The following is a 15,080-nucleotide window of genomic DNA, read 5'->3' on the forward strand; positions in this document are numbered from 1 at the left end:
AGAACAAGCCCATAGGAAGATTTGAGAATAAACACACAACTCAACATGTTAAAAAAAAGAACATCCATTGGAATGCAAATTAAACCTTTTAATAACTTTACAATTATTCAAATCACTATAATTTGTTCACCTGGTCGGAACTCCAGAAGCATTTCAGAAGGCACTAGAAAGCTGTCAATGAACAGCTATGAAAGTGGTTATATCTGACGAAACTCTGTACAATGAATAGATAGAAGTAGTGGCAAGAGGCAGGGATGACTTTCAATTTTCTTTCTCCCATTTTATATTTTTTTATAGACATGAAATCAGAGTGTGGGAAATCTCCCCTATTGGCCAAAGTATGTGGTTATACTGTTCTGATTCTAAAATAAGGTGTGCCTATATCTCTTGTTGTGCTGTATTGACAGAGCCAGGCATCATGCACTCTAGTTTGCAGAAGTCATTCTGCAGCTGCTGATGGGCACAAGAGCAACCACGTTTTCAGAGATGCTTGACTACAAGAATGCTGTGGTCGTTCACTTTGCTTTTTCTGCTGCCTCCTGTTGTGTGCAAAGCAGCTATGAGGTGCCCTGGGATTGATACATTTCCTGTTCCACATGAGTGCTACCAGTCAGGGAGCCTCATCATCGGTGGGATAGCTTCTCAGTTCTATTATCCCATCATTGAAGATTTATTCAAGGAAAACCCTTCACAGAATCTGTTTGATGATAATCCACAGTAAGAGACTCTCCCTCCCCCTTCATTTTTGGGATTAATCCTTCCCAGTACTTTATTTAGTATTGTGCACCCTACTAAACTGGCAGGCGGTAAATGATGGCTTTGTCCTTTTTGAGAATGAGAATCCTTTCTATTTTGAAAAGCAATATGTAGCTTTCGTATGCTTGGTTTTAATTGCACCAAATGGATGTGTAATAAGGACCAACAAGAGGAGGATGGAGATGATACAGCTGTACCTAGTATTGGGGCACAGACTGTTAAATCTTCCTAGAACATACATTGTGAATCCGGGACTGTTTGAGGGAATTTCTTTGATATGTTGTTGCTTTCCTGGGCTACATGCATAGAATGGTCACCTGTATAGCCAGTTTGAGTACAAAGAGAGAGAGGGGGAGATTGTTGTTGTCTTTTGAGGGGGGCAGGCAACTGAGATTAAAGGTCAAACAAGACATAATACACAGATGGCACGATGAATGATATATATTTTATTTGGTCTGAGGAGTTTAATATTTATTATTTTAGAACCACCATAAAAGACAAGGTTAGTTCAGTATGTATCTGTTTGAGACAGAAATGGCACTTTGTTTTGTCTACTTCCTGCATTGTAAAATTCTCCTCTGAAATTTTAAACTAACCTCATTTGCAGCATGATAACAAAATTCTACCAGCACATCCTGGCCCTGGCATTTGCTGTAAAAGTGATAAATGAGAATCCCAACATCTTGCCCAATGTCACACTGGGTTTCCACATCTACGACAGCTATTATGATGCAAGGATGACCTATCGTAACACTTTGGACCTGCTCTTTAAAATGCATAGATTTGCTCCAAACTACAAATGTGACTCTCAGAAAAACCTCATAGCCGTAATCGGAGGTCTTACCTCTGATACCTCTTTTCATATGGCTGATACCTTAAGGCTCTACAAAATTCCACAGGTAGGTTTTATGCATGGGGACATGAATTTTTATCTCACAAATCTCACTTTTCTATTACCATTCCAAAAATGATTTTGAAATTCAGAATGTGAATATGACTGATGCTGAAGCATTACAAGCTAGAATGTCTATCAGAAACATAGATTACTCCTTAACAGTAGAGATTGCTAGACCAGTGAAAGCAGAGAGCATTCAGCACCTTGGACACTTCCAACACAACCATCCTGTACCAGCCATCAACTGCAAGTGAAGTTGTCTTTGCAAGGAGCCAGGACCACCTGAAGACTTACCAAGTTGACCTTAGGCTCTGCCTCCCTGGAGAGCCTGGATGACTGATAAAAGGGCCCTAATTTATCTTGTACTATTTGAGTTCTGCAAGTCTGGAGAGCCAGACATTTTTGCACAGTAATCATCATCTGACTCTGAGGACTACAGGGAGATGTATCCTCCAACCAATGTGGCTCTAAATTAGACAATGGTAGTTCTCTTGCCAAGGAAATAGTCTGTGCTCAAGCAATAGTCTGTCCCCCGCCATGCATTCCATTGCAGCAGTCATAGGTCATGACAATTCTCCAACTTAGCAGAGACCCCGGAGAGACTGCCTGGAAGGAGCACAGGGCACCAACATACCAACATACACTGGCATCCACAAAATATCTGCCACACATAAATACAGCACTTTGAGTATGTGAACCACAGTTTTCAACCCATGCCGATCGAAGATAACTGTTATATCTTCCTCTGCTTTGTGCATCTTATACATGATTTCCAACAGTTGAACTAGATTAGCATTCTGCTAGTGCACTGAAGAATTTTGCCAGCCTATCTGACATGGGAAAGATATATCTAGGGTTAATCCAACTAGTGCGGTTTCTCCCAAATCCTAAATTTCCACAGAGTAATTACACAATAGGATTGCACTCTACAAATGAAACAAAGGGACATTTCTGACAAGACATACTTTATGAAATAAAATATCCAGAAACTGGAAAATGTCGCCACAACTCTAGAATATTCTGCTGGAAGCATCCTTCAGTTTAACTGTCTGGAAACCACAAAATTGCTTCAACAAACATTTCTTGAATGAAGACCCACATGCTCAAAATAATTGTTTATACTTAGGTACCCTTATTATGTCTGTTGCTTTTCCTTGTAGCTTGCATATGGATCATTTCCCGCAGAGGAGAATGATATAGATCACTTCCTTTCCTTTTACCGCATGGTGCCCAATGAAGCTCATCAGCATATGGCAATTATCAGCTTGCTTCAGCATTTTGGATGGACGTGGGTTGGACTCTTTGTTACAGATGACAATGGAGGAGAAAATTTCTTGCAGACTATGGAGCCGTTGCTTCACCAACATGGAATCTGTTCAGCCTTCAAAAGAAGAATGGAAAAAGTAGCTCATTTTGATTTGGTGGCTGAAATTTTCAACATCCTCGATGAATATTATGTGGATGTCACAAATGATAAAGCCAATACATTCGTTGTCTATGGAGACTCTCTGACATTGACCTGGCTGAGATCTGTTATATTTCTACGAGATCCTGAAAATAAGAAAAGCACATCATTTAGAAAGGTGTGGATCATGACAACACAGATTGATTTCGTATTATTGAGTTTTCAAAAGTCTTGGGATCTTGATCTCTTTCAAGGTGCCATTTCCTTCACCATTCACTCAAAAGAGCTTCTCAAGTTCCATGAATTTCTTCAGATCATAAAACCTTACTGGAACCCAGCAGATGGTTTTCTCAAGGACTTCTGGGAGCAAGCATTTGACTGTACATTTCCAGAACTCCACCTGCAACTTAGTGAAACATGTACAGGGGAGGAGAAGTTAGAAAGTCTTCCTGGGCATCTGTTTGAAATGGGCATGACTGGCCACAGCTACAATGTCTACAATGCTGTCTTTGTTGTGGCTCATGCTTTACATGCTATTTATTCATACAGATCAAAGCACAGAACAATGGCAAGAGACAAAATGTTTGAACATCAAGACCTGCAGCCTTGGCAGGTAACATGTTGCAAAATATTATTTCAATGAGACAATTACCCAAAGCCCGAACTTTATGAAATAGGACATTTTTAGAGTGATACCATTTTGTAACTTTTCTATCTGCTACATGAAAATAGCTCCTTTTTCATACTTGTTCTGTGTTAGGGGCGGATCCATAAGCAATATTCATAAATCAGGGAGTAACACAATGCAAACAAGATAGTATTTCAGTTACCCAATTACTCCAAAGCCACACATCACGAAATGCGATAGTTTTAAAGTGATAACATTTTGCGAGTGCCCCTTTTCCTGTATGTTTAGCATGTATTTTAGCCTTCTGTGGCTTTGTTATAACTTTTCCATCAACTAGACTGAAATAGCTCATTTTTTATATTTGGTCTTCACTATATGTATATATATGTTTCTTTTTCCCCTTTCCCCCCTTTGAATCAGCTCCACTATTTTCTGGAAGACATTTTATTTAACAACTCAGCAGGGGAAACAATGTCCTTTAATGATAAAAGGGAAATGAGAGGTGGATTTGACATCACGAACATGATCACATTCCCAAACAAGTCTATCTTTCAAATGAAAGTTGGATGTGTGGATCCTGAAGCTCTTGAAGGAGAAGCATTCATCATTCATGAAGATATGCTTGTATGGCACAGAGGTTTTAATCAGGTCTGAATTCACCATGGGAAGAGTGGACCCTGAATTTCTGTAGAAGTACTTTTTTAATTTATATTTACTTTACCTTCCATATATAAAAAAGCAAAGCTTTGGCATATCCAAATGAAATTGCTTCATAGCCGCCCATTCGCTAATCTCTTTTTCTATCGTATAGAGATAATAACTCAGTAAGAGATCCCATATTTCTGGTGAAAGGTCCCAGTTCAATCCCTTGCATCTCCCGGCAGGGTTAAAATGAAGTCCTGGAGAGCTGTTTTTCAATTGTTTTGCAGCATTTTGCAGAACAAACTGCATTTTGGTGAGCCCTCAAACAGTGAGGCTTACCTGCCAAATCAGGGGCATTACTGGTCACCCAAATCCACGAATGCAAAACTTTGGCACAGGTTTGGAGTAGATTGGACAGTATTGCATTTGGGGTGACCAGTGTAGCACCTTGTTGGGGAATTCAGACAGTGTTAGGAGGGCACTGCAAAAAGTGGAGTTTGTTCTGCAAAATGATTGCAAAGTTTGTCATAGATTTTTGTTGTTGTTGTTTAGTCGTTTAGTCGTGTCTGACTCTTCGTGACCCCATGGACCAGAGCACGCCAGGCACTCCTGTCTTCCACTGCCTCCCACAGCTTGGTCAGACTCATGTTTGTAGCTTCGAGAACATTGTCCAACCATCTCATCCTCTGTCGTCCCCTTCTCCTTGTGCCCTCCATCTTTCCCAACATCAGGGACTTTCCCAGGGAGTCTTCTCTTCTCATGAGGTAGCCAAAGTATTGGAGCCTCAGCTTCACGATCTGTCCTTCCAGTGAGCACTCAGGGCTGATTTCCTTAAGAATGGATACGTTTGATCTTCTTGCAGTCCATGGGACTCTCAAGAGTCTCCTCCAGCACCATAATTCAAAAGTATCAATTCTTCGACGATCAGCCTTCTTTATGGTCCAGCTCTCACTTCCATACATCACTACTGGGAAAACCATGGCTTTAACTATACGGACCTTTGTTGGCAAGTTGATGTCTCTGCTTTTTAAGATGCTGTCTAGGTTTGCCATCGCCTTTCTCCCAAGGAGCAGGCATCTTTTAATTTCGTGGCTGCTGTCACCATCTGCAGTGATCATGGAGCACAAGAAAGTAAAATCTCTCACTGCCTCCATTTCTTCCACTTCTATTTGCCAGGAGGTGATGGGCCCAGTGGCCATGATCTTCATTTTTTTGATGTTGAGCTTCAGACCATATTTTGTGCTCTCCTCTTTCATCCTCATTAAAAGGTTCTTTATTTCCTCTTTCTGAAACTCTCTAGCTTTCTCCATAATCCAGGGCATGTTTGCAATATGGTCTCTGGTTCCTCTGCCCCTTCGAAATCCACCTTGTACTTCTGGGAGTTTTCGGTCCACATACTGCTTAAGCCTGCCTTGTAGAATTTTAAGCATAACTTTGCGAGCGTGTGAAATGAGTGCAATTGTGCACTCATTTTTTAGGGGATCCCAAATAATGGGGTTCATAGTTAATGCAGCTGTGTATGGCAGCTACTTATATTAAACCTTTTTTATGCTGAGGGGTGAAGTCTTGGGGAAGTCAGACACTATTTGGGGAAACCTCGGAATGTGGGGTTTTTTCATAATTGCAAAGTTTGTCATAGGTTTGCAGGGGATCCCAAACAATGTGACCCATAGTTAACGCAGCTGCATAATGCAGTTTTTTTATATTAAACCTTTGTTTGCTGTGTAGTGAACTTCATTAAGAGAAGTCAAATAAGCAATTAGCTTCTCCGATCTCCTTAACTGCTTTTCTGCTATGGATAGGTGATTCCCATTTCTCTGTGTAATGACCACTGCCACCCTGGGAATCAGAAGAAAAAGAAAGAAGGGGAAAAGTTTTGCTGCTATGGTTGTGCTCCATGTCCAGAGGGGGAAATTTCAAACCAGGATGGTGAGTTATGTAGAAATCATATTTTTTATCCTATGAGGACACTGGCCGGAGGGGTTTGTGTGAGTTGGGAAACATGATAAAAATGCATAAAACAATGCAAGGCATTGAGAAATCAGATAAAAAAGAAGTTCTCATAACCTCAGGACTTGGGTGCATCTAAGGAATTTGAATGTTGGATGAGACAGAACGGGCAAAAGAAAAGTAACTTCTTCATGAAGTACTTGATAAAGCTATGGAATTTGTTCCCTCAAGAGTCAGTGATGGGCACAAATTTTGAAGGCTTCAAAGGAGGATTAGACAAACTCATGTCGGATAAGGCTATCAGTGGCTATGAACTCAGATTACTTTGCCAGGCCTTCATGCTCAAAGGCTGTATTTTTCCAAATAGCAGTTTCTGGGAAGTGTCGGGGTCGGGAAAAAATTCTGTTTCACTCAGGTCCTGCTTGCAGGATTTCCATAGACATCTGATTGTCCACTGAGAGATCAGGAACCTGGATGAGATGGGTCATTGAATCTTATGTACTTATTCCAAAGACCATTTGAAGGATTTCTACTCAGATATTATCAACTTAGCAGACAACTTATAATAACCTTAAGAATAAGTGAGAACAAAGCATTCTTATATAAACACTAAAACACGTGGATACAATAGATTGAAATTCATGTCAGCAAAGTGGTCACATGGAAGACAAAGTACTGTTGAATCAATACTGAAATTTGACCTTGTTTATTTTTCAGATATGGATGACTGCTTCAAATGCCCAAAAGCTCAGTATCCAAACAAGAACAAAACTGCCTGCATTGAGAAAATTATAACCTTCCTTTCTTATAAAGAACCTTTAGGGAACAGTTTAGCATCAGTCGCCCTTTCTCTCTTCCTCATCACAGCTTTGGTGCTTGGAATATTCATTAAGTACAGAGACACTCCCATAGTCAAAGCCAACAACCGAGACCTCACCTACTCTCTGCTTGTCTCTCTCCTGCTCTGCTTCCTCTCTTCCTTGTTATTCCTGGCTGAACCTAGCAAAGTCTCCTGCCTCCTCCGGCAACCAACATTTGGCATCATCTTCTCTGTAGCCGTTTCTTGTGTGCTGGCCAAAACTGTCACTGTAGTTCTAGCTTTCATGGCCACCAAGCCAGGGTCCAGCATGAGGAAGTGGGTAGGGAAAAGACTGGCCTACTCAGTTGTCATTCCCTGTTCTCTTATTCAATCAACTATCTGTACTGTGTGGTTGATGACATGTCCCCCATTCCCAGATTTGGACATACATTCTTCAGCAGAAGAAATCATTGTGCAGTGTAATGAAGGGTCAGTCACCATGTTTTATTGTGTGCTGGGCTACATGGGCCTCTTGGCCATTGCCAGCTTTGTTGCCGCATTTGCGGCCCGCAAGTTACCTGACAGTTTTAATGAAGCCAAATTCATTACATTCAGCATGTTGCGCTTTTGCAGTGTTTGGCTGTCTTTTTTTCCAGCCTACCTGAGCACCAAAGGGAAACACATGGTGGCTTTGGAGATCTTCTCTATCTTGTCCTCTAGTGCTGGGTTACTGGGCTGCATCTTTGCCCCTAAATACTACATCATTATTCTGAGGCCCGAGCTGAACAACAGAGTACACTGTAGATTCAGCTCTCCAAACTGTTGGGCCTGTGTTTAGTACTGTGAACAAATAAGCAGAGTTTTCTTCCTTCTTTTACAAGGTTTCAGAGGGTTTTCCTGGGTTTTTTTTACCCTTTGTGGGGTGTCAAAATTTTGAGACTGACAACACATTAGAAATATTCCCATTGGAATTCATGGAAATTGTTGACTCATTATGTAAATGGACACCTAAAAACCCATTTCCTGAGAATGCATTGTATTCAGATAGTGAGATTTTTGAGGAGTGTGATGTACCACAGCTATATGTGAGTATTTCACTTTAGACTAGTTCAAGGTTGCCTTTTAAGTCCTTTTTTTAAATAAACATTTGTAATAATTATTCTTTCAAACATGAAACCCTTTGTAATTACAGATAGCACATTGTTTTCTTCTTGATATGTTTTATTATTGACTTCGAATATCTCATAGCTATATACAAATCTCTTTATTGCCAATTAATGACAGCTTATTCTTTCCCCCTCTTTTTCTTTAAAAACTAATTTCCTTTTCTTTTGTTTTTTTATGTAGCCTGTTTCTGGTTACTAAAATTCATTAAAAATATTTGAAAAGAACACCCACACTGTGGAATGTGAATTATTTATTTTAAAAGCAAAATTAAAGATTAGCCATGTACCAAAACGTATTCAGGACTACATCTGGGATGGGATGTGGGTGGTCCCCATTTTGACCCATTATTGTTGTGATTCAGACTGTGGCTTGAATCCTCATGTCATGAAGCAGACTCAATATCAGAGTTTTCCAAACATTCGATTTGGTGACTCATTTTTTAAACATGCATCATTTTCCAACATAATAATTCAGTTTTACTTCCAAACTGAATGTTAAAACAACCCCTTTTTAGCCCTGGGAGGAGTGTGTGGTGACCATTTGTGTGACACACCTACACACTGCAGCTGATCACTAACATGTTACGACACAAAGTTCAGAAAGCTCTGCTCTATGTTCTTGGGATGACTGTTTTCCTAAAATGAGGATGGGGAGAAGCATGTACATCACCTTGACTTCCACAGAGGATAAGGCAGTCGGATAGCTCGGTTGGTTTGAGCGTGGTGCTGATAATGCCAAGGCTGCAGGTTTGATTCATGTAAAGGAGAGCTGCACAGGCCTGCATTGCAGGGGTTGGACTAGGTCAGGCATAGGCAAACTCCGACCCATTAAATGTTTAGGCCCAAACATCTGGAGGGCCGGAGTTTGCCTATGCCTAGACTAGATGATCCTCAGGATTCCTTCAACTCAGATTCTGTATAATCTGTTGGATTTTTAGTAATATATTTGAACTTCAGTTTTATTGAACTGCATGCCACAGTTCAGGGCCAACAGTATGCAAGTGTCAAGGAAGCTATAAGCCCCAAGAAAGCTTCCTTCAGAAAAAAAGATAATCTTGTTGAAATGAGAAAAATGAAATGAAACACATCTTGAAAAGAAATGCGAGTACAATTCAAAGAGGTTTTTGCAAATAATAATAATAATAATAATAATAATAATATGTAACTAAATACAAAGACCAACACCAAAATATCATTTAAATGCATTAGAAACAGGTGACCAATTGGAAGGGAGTTAGGCCTTTCAATGACAATGAAGGGTTTGTCTACAAGGGACAAATGCGTAATGAGACAAAGGTTGGGTATGGCTGTGGTTGTGTCTAATTTCTGCTTCTCTACAATTGTAGAAGGGGGATCAGTGCAGTTTATTTCCCTTACTAAGACCCACATATTACAGAGATCCATCACATGTGATTTGCTAATTTCCCCCACACTTACGTTGCCAGAAGGAAAGGAAGTTGGCATTCAATGCCTATATTAAGATGCATGAATTTGCTTTGGGTGATTAAGCTGAGAAGGCCATTAAACTGGGAACTGGGAATTCTCCCACAGCAAATTGTATCTTGAGTCCCTAAATTAGAAGTAAAATATTTATTCTAGTGACAGTTATGTGATGCAGACAATTGGTGCAGCAGCAGAGGGTAAATGGGAAGAACCCCAGAAACTTTCTGGAGAGACTAGTAGATGACTTTAATTAAATATATGTGATTAATATAATATTGCCTGGGCAATATTAAGTTGAGAAACCTGCATTGCAGCATGTTGGACTTCTTGGAAGTCCAACTTTACAATTGTATGTTTGCATTATTCTATGGCTTGTCCTCTTATGTGGCTGATATGGGCAGTACTTTTGGAGGTAAGTGTTTGGTGAGATCCTATTATTTTCTTCTGAGTTCTGGCATCTGTACAGATCACATTTGGAGCTGACCTGTAACACCTTCTTAAAGCTGTGGGAACCCAAGAGGGGCTAGGTCAACAATAGGGCTGTCATACATTGGGCAAAATGTTTGGGGAAACCCAGATGCATGGCAAAAACCCATTTTTGAGGGGGATATGCTCCCACCCCTCAAAAAAGCTGAATAACTTTGAGCAAAGTTCAACAATCTTTTCACTTTTCACTTTGGGGAATATGGCAACCATAGTCAAGAAGGCCTTCTTCCCCCATAAGATGTGGGGCTGATGGAAATAGGTGGCAGTGTGCAACTTACATATGTGGTTAACAGCTAACCACAGTGAAAATAATTTGCACACTTCAAATGAAAAGGGCCCAATGTTTCACCCTGACTTCTCTTTTGTCCCACCTCTTTCTTTCATGGTAATTGTTGCAATAGTATAATTTCCCCCTTCTGGATGACACATCTGGATCCTGTCACAAATTTATTGTGTATTATTCCTCAGGGTGGGAGGCTGAGAAAGGAGGAGGCTTTACTAGATGAGAGCCAGTAAGATTCCTTTCTTGGTATGTCAATCAATGATCAAGATAGAAAAGTGATGGAAGCTATGTGCCCCATGGAGAACCTTAAGGTCCATATATAGCAACACCCTAGAGGTCCCGGGCACTAAGGAAGTTAGATCAGCCTCAACCAGAGCCAGGGCCTTCTTAACACTGGCTCCGGCCTGGTGGAACGCTCTGTCTCATGAGACCAGGGCCCTGCGGGATCTGATTTCTTTCCGCAGAGCCTGTAAGACAGAGTTGTTCCACCTGGCCTTTGGCTTAGAATCAGTTTAATTCCCTCCCCCTCTTTCTTTTTCCTTTCTCCTCCTGTGAAGAGGCTGCATCCTAATGTTTTAATGTTGTATTTTAATCTTTTTTAAATTGTATTTTAATCAACTTGTTTTTATTATTGGTTGTTAGCCGCCCTGAGGCCGGTCCTGGCTGGGGAGGATGGGGTATAAATAAATAAATAAATAAATAAATTATTATTATTATTATTATTATTATTATTATTATTATTATTATTATTATTTCAGACATGTGGTTTATATACTTATGTATATTATTTTTTCTTTTTCCTTATTTTTCTCCTTCTTCTTTTTCTTGCATTCCTGTTACTCCTTCTCTCTCTTTGTAGTATTTTCTTTAGTAATTTGTATGAAACATGTTTCATTTTTATTGTGTCATATATTACAAAACAATAAAGTGTGTACTGGAGAGAAGAGGCTGGAAAGCTTTACTGGACCTCTGTGTGAACAGCTCATGACTGTTCACAGACAGAAGATCTACAAGGCTGTCTATGTTGTGGCACATGCTGTGCATCCCATTGACTAGTCCAGATCAAAGCACAGAGCAATTGAGGGGGACGAAAGTTTTGGATTTCAAGATCTGCAAGCTTTGCAGTAATTTTAAGGGGTGCTGCACTGCTATTAGAAACTTAGCTCTACTTTTCACCCTATCATCTGAATTTTTCCACTTTTCATCTCATGAAATGCCACAATTTCCCCCATGATTATATTTGTAGGGGTTCAGAAATATTTCTCCACATCAATAATGAAAATAATCATACTTTTCTATCATCATTGCATTATAAATGTTAAAAACTCATTTCCATGGGCTGAATGAAAATGGAGGAGGAAATTGGAAAAACTATGGTTGCTGCATTATTTTGAAAAAGACAGATGGTTGCAGAAGAGACATGAAGGTTCTTTCTTCTGGTCTCTGTGGGAAATCTTGAGAGGTGATTGTTGAAAACCATTTGACAGATTTCTCTAATCTGAAGATTTCTGTCATGAAAACATTGAACCATCTCCCTTCAAAACACATGGGAATCAAGGTCCCAACAAAATAAGAGTGGATTACCAAAATGATGGATTATACTGTGAAGATCAAACATCAAGATGATGAAATTTTAAACCAAGAATGGGAAAATTTGATAGCTATTTAGAAACATTAGCAGGATTGATATTGCATTTATGAAGTAAAATGAATTAGATTAGTAAATGAGGAGATGAAATAGAAGGTATAATTAAAATTGTATGCAAGAAAAGAAGGTAAAATATGGAAACCAGGGTGGGACGGGGGCAAGTCCAAGCGAGTTGTATAATCCCAATATTGTACGTATGGAAAAAAATTTGAGTGTATGGCAATAATGTTAACATAAAAAACGGATTTGTTGCATTGCATCCACAAATGGCTTCACTCTTATTTTTTTGACTGATTTTCACTTACCACAGAAGATTTCATGCCAATTGCCACTTTGTGGGCCACTCAGGGGCAGAGGTAACATGGAGTCATTATGATTATGATGATTTTTTAAAAGTGTCACTATGTGTTAAAACTCTGAAAAGGTTATTATCTCTCCATGCAATTATCCAAATTATTATAATTTGTTCCATTAATCAAAACTCAGGTGGTTTTCCAGTATCCACTTCTTAAGAGGCTTGTGGGAAGAGGAAATAAGCTGCACTGCAAGGATGCTTGATCTATTTCTGTTGCTGCTTTTGCAAGTGGCTTTTGTGTACAAAGCAAATACTACCAGGTGTCCAACCAGTTATCCTGTTCCTGTTCCTCATGAGTGGTACCAGCCAGGTGACCTCATCATTGGTGGGATTTCTTCTCAAATCTTTTATGTATTTGATGAAGTTTTCTTCAAAGAAGAGCCTTCACAGAATATGTTCAAACTTCCATAGTAAGTGTCTCCCCACATATCCCTTCAAATCCCCATTTCTTTAGTTTCATGTCTTACTGATTTTAAGTCTTAAAGTAGTGAGTTTTGACCACTGATGTATATAAACTGCTTTGGTGATCTTTTCTGCCTAAAATTGGGCCAGTAGGGCCAACCATGAGTGCTTCTCATTCTCAGTCACTGTCTGAGTCTTCTAAGCAGACAGACATTAAAGAGAGTTTCGTTCTCCCATACTAAAAATCTTTCTATTCTGTAAAGCAACAGAGGAATGGACAAGGAGACAGTCACCAAGGGGTATTCTGCAAACAAAAACTACATCATCTGAAAATGCTTTAATTTATAGGTTTGCTGTCCCACTTTGATACTTTGTATCTCATCACTTTCCCTTATGTTTCTTAACTTTTAACACCAATATTAACAATAACAGAGACAAGGGTCAACCTTGTCAGATTTTATATCCAAGGCCACCAAATTTTACAGTCCCTCAGCCAATGCTTCCAGGGCAGCTGTGTCAAGCTCCTTTTTGTACTTTCTTCAGAATTCTTGTGATTCAGGCAATTCAGTACACCAATGCCTCTTGACTATGTAGGTAAATGATATTCCTTCTGGATATTCCAACCAGAATTGTATTCATTCATTCATTCATTCATTCATTCATTCATTCAATTATTCTCACATTAGGTTTTAAGCAGAACTCAGAGAAATAATTGCAGATTTAAAATGTGTATACGCAATCAAAGCTGGTTCTTTGGAACTAGTGTTCAGAGCTGGGGGCATTTCTGAGCACTGCTGGGCACATCTCTTGATTCTAGGAATGTGTTGAAGTGTGATAATGTATTGTACATGATTTAAGTGGGGAGAAAAAGTTATTTTCTGCATTTAAATCAACTAAAAAAATCACATGTATGGAGATTCTATAACATTATATATATTATATATATTGACAGTGACTGATTAACAGACCAATCCTTTATTTTTGAGAGCAGTTGCCGGACATAATAATCCTTCTCTTTCTTTAAAAATCCTTCATGGAATTTATTTCAGAACTGTAATCCTGTGTCCTTCAAGGTGTAGGTTGTTTGTAAAGTGGGTTTGTAAAATTCTATCCTTTATAGCTGTTAACGTTAACAGTATCAAACAATATCCTTTATTTGCTTTGGCATATGCTGACTTAATATGGAAGAATCCAATTGTTTGACTGTCTCCTCAACAGAGACTGTTATTTTCGTTAACTCCTGTATATTTATAGAAAGCTGAGGCAGGGCACTGGTGTTAGTCCCCAGGATCGTTTTCAATGATGTTAGAGTCTCATTTAAATTGGGACGTAGGTGGCACTGTGGGTTAAACCCCAGAGCCTAGGACTTGCCGATCAGAAGCTCAGTGGTTTGAATCCCCGCGACGGGGTGAGCTCCCGTTGCTCGGTCCCTGCCAATCTAGCAGTTTGAAAGCACGCCAAAAGTGCAAGTTGATAAATAGGTACCGCTCTGGTGGGAAGGTAAACGGCATTTCTGTGCCCTGCTCTGGTTCACCAGAAGCAGCTTAGTCATGCTGGCCACATGAATCGGAAGCTGTCTGCGGACAAACGCCAGCTCCCTTGGCCTGTAGAGTGAGATGAGTGCACAACCCCAGAGTCGGTCACGACTGGACCTAATGGTCAGGGGTACCTTTACCTTTACCTTTTCAACTTCTATCACAGCTGAAGCTCTCCTTCCTGTCCTGGCAGTTTGCAGTAGATACTTCATGGTTTCTGTTACAGTGTCCTTTCTTTTCTTTTCTTTTTTTAAAAAAAATCTAATTTAAATCAAGTTAGTGGAAGTAAGCAACTTAAGCGCTTGCATTCTGAGACTTACAATGGCAGACTCAGTGAAGAAATCCCCAATTTCCACTGGAAATTTTGAAAATTTAACTTTATTTGCAGCATGGTGACAAAATTCTATCAGCATACCCTGGCCTTGGCATTTGCTGTAAAAGAAATCAACAAGAATCAAAAGATCTTGCCTAATCTCACCCTTGGATTCCACATCTATGATAGTTATTATGATGCAATGATGACCTACCGGACTACTCTGGACCTACTTTTCAAATCACGTAGATTTGTCCCCAACTATATATGTGACACTCAAAAAAACCTCATAGCCATCATTGGGGGCCTTAGCTCTGTTACCTCCTTCTTTATTGCCGATACTATAGGCCGCTACAAAATTCCACAGGTAGGAG

General features: G+C 39.7%; 1 protein-coding gene across 1 annotated transcript; it reads left to right on the forward strand.

Annotated features, from left to right (window-relative positions):
- The first annotated feature begins 559 nt into the window (after positions 1-559).
- LOC128399204 (vomeronasal type-2 receptor 26-like) lies at positions 560-7,913 on the forward strand. The gene is made up of 6 exons (XM_053360451.1): positions 560-717; positions 1,364-1,655; positions 2,812-3,669; positions 4,105-4,308; positions 6,129-6,255; positions 6,994-7,913. The coding sequence occupies exons 1-6, from the start codon at positions 560-562 to the stop codon at positions 7,911-7,913; spliced, it is 2,559 nt and encodes an 852-aa protein (XP_053216426.1).
- Positions 7,914-15,080: the final 7,167 nt, after the last annotated feature.

The sequence above is a fragment of the Podarcis raffonei genome, chromosome 13, assembly GCF_027172205.1.
Source record: "Podarcis raffonei isolate rPodRaf1 chromosome 13, rPodRaf1.pri, whole genome shotgun sequence".
In the NCBI taxonomy this organism is placed as follows: Eukaryota; Metazoa; Chordata; class Lepidosauria; order Squamata; family Lacertidae; genus Podarcis; species Podarcis raffonei.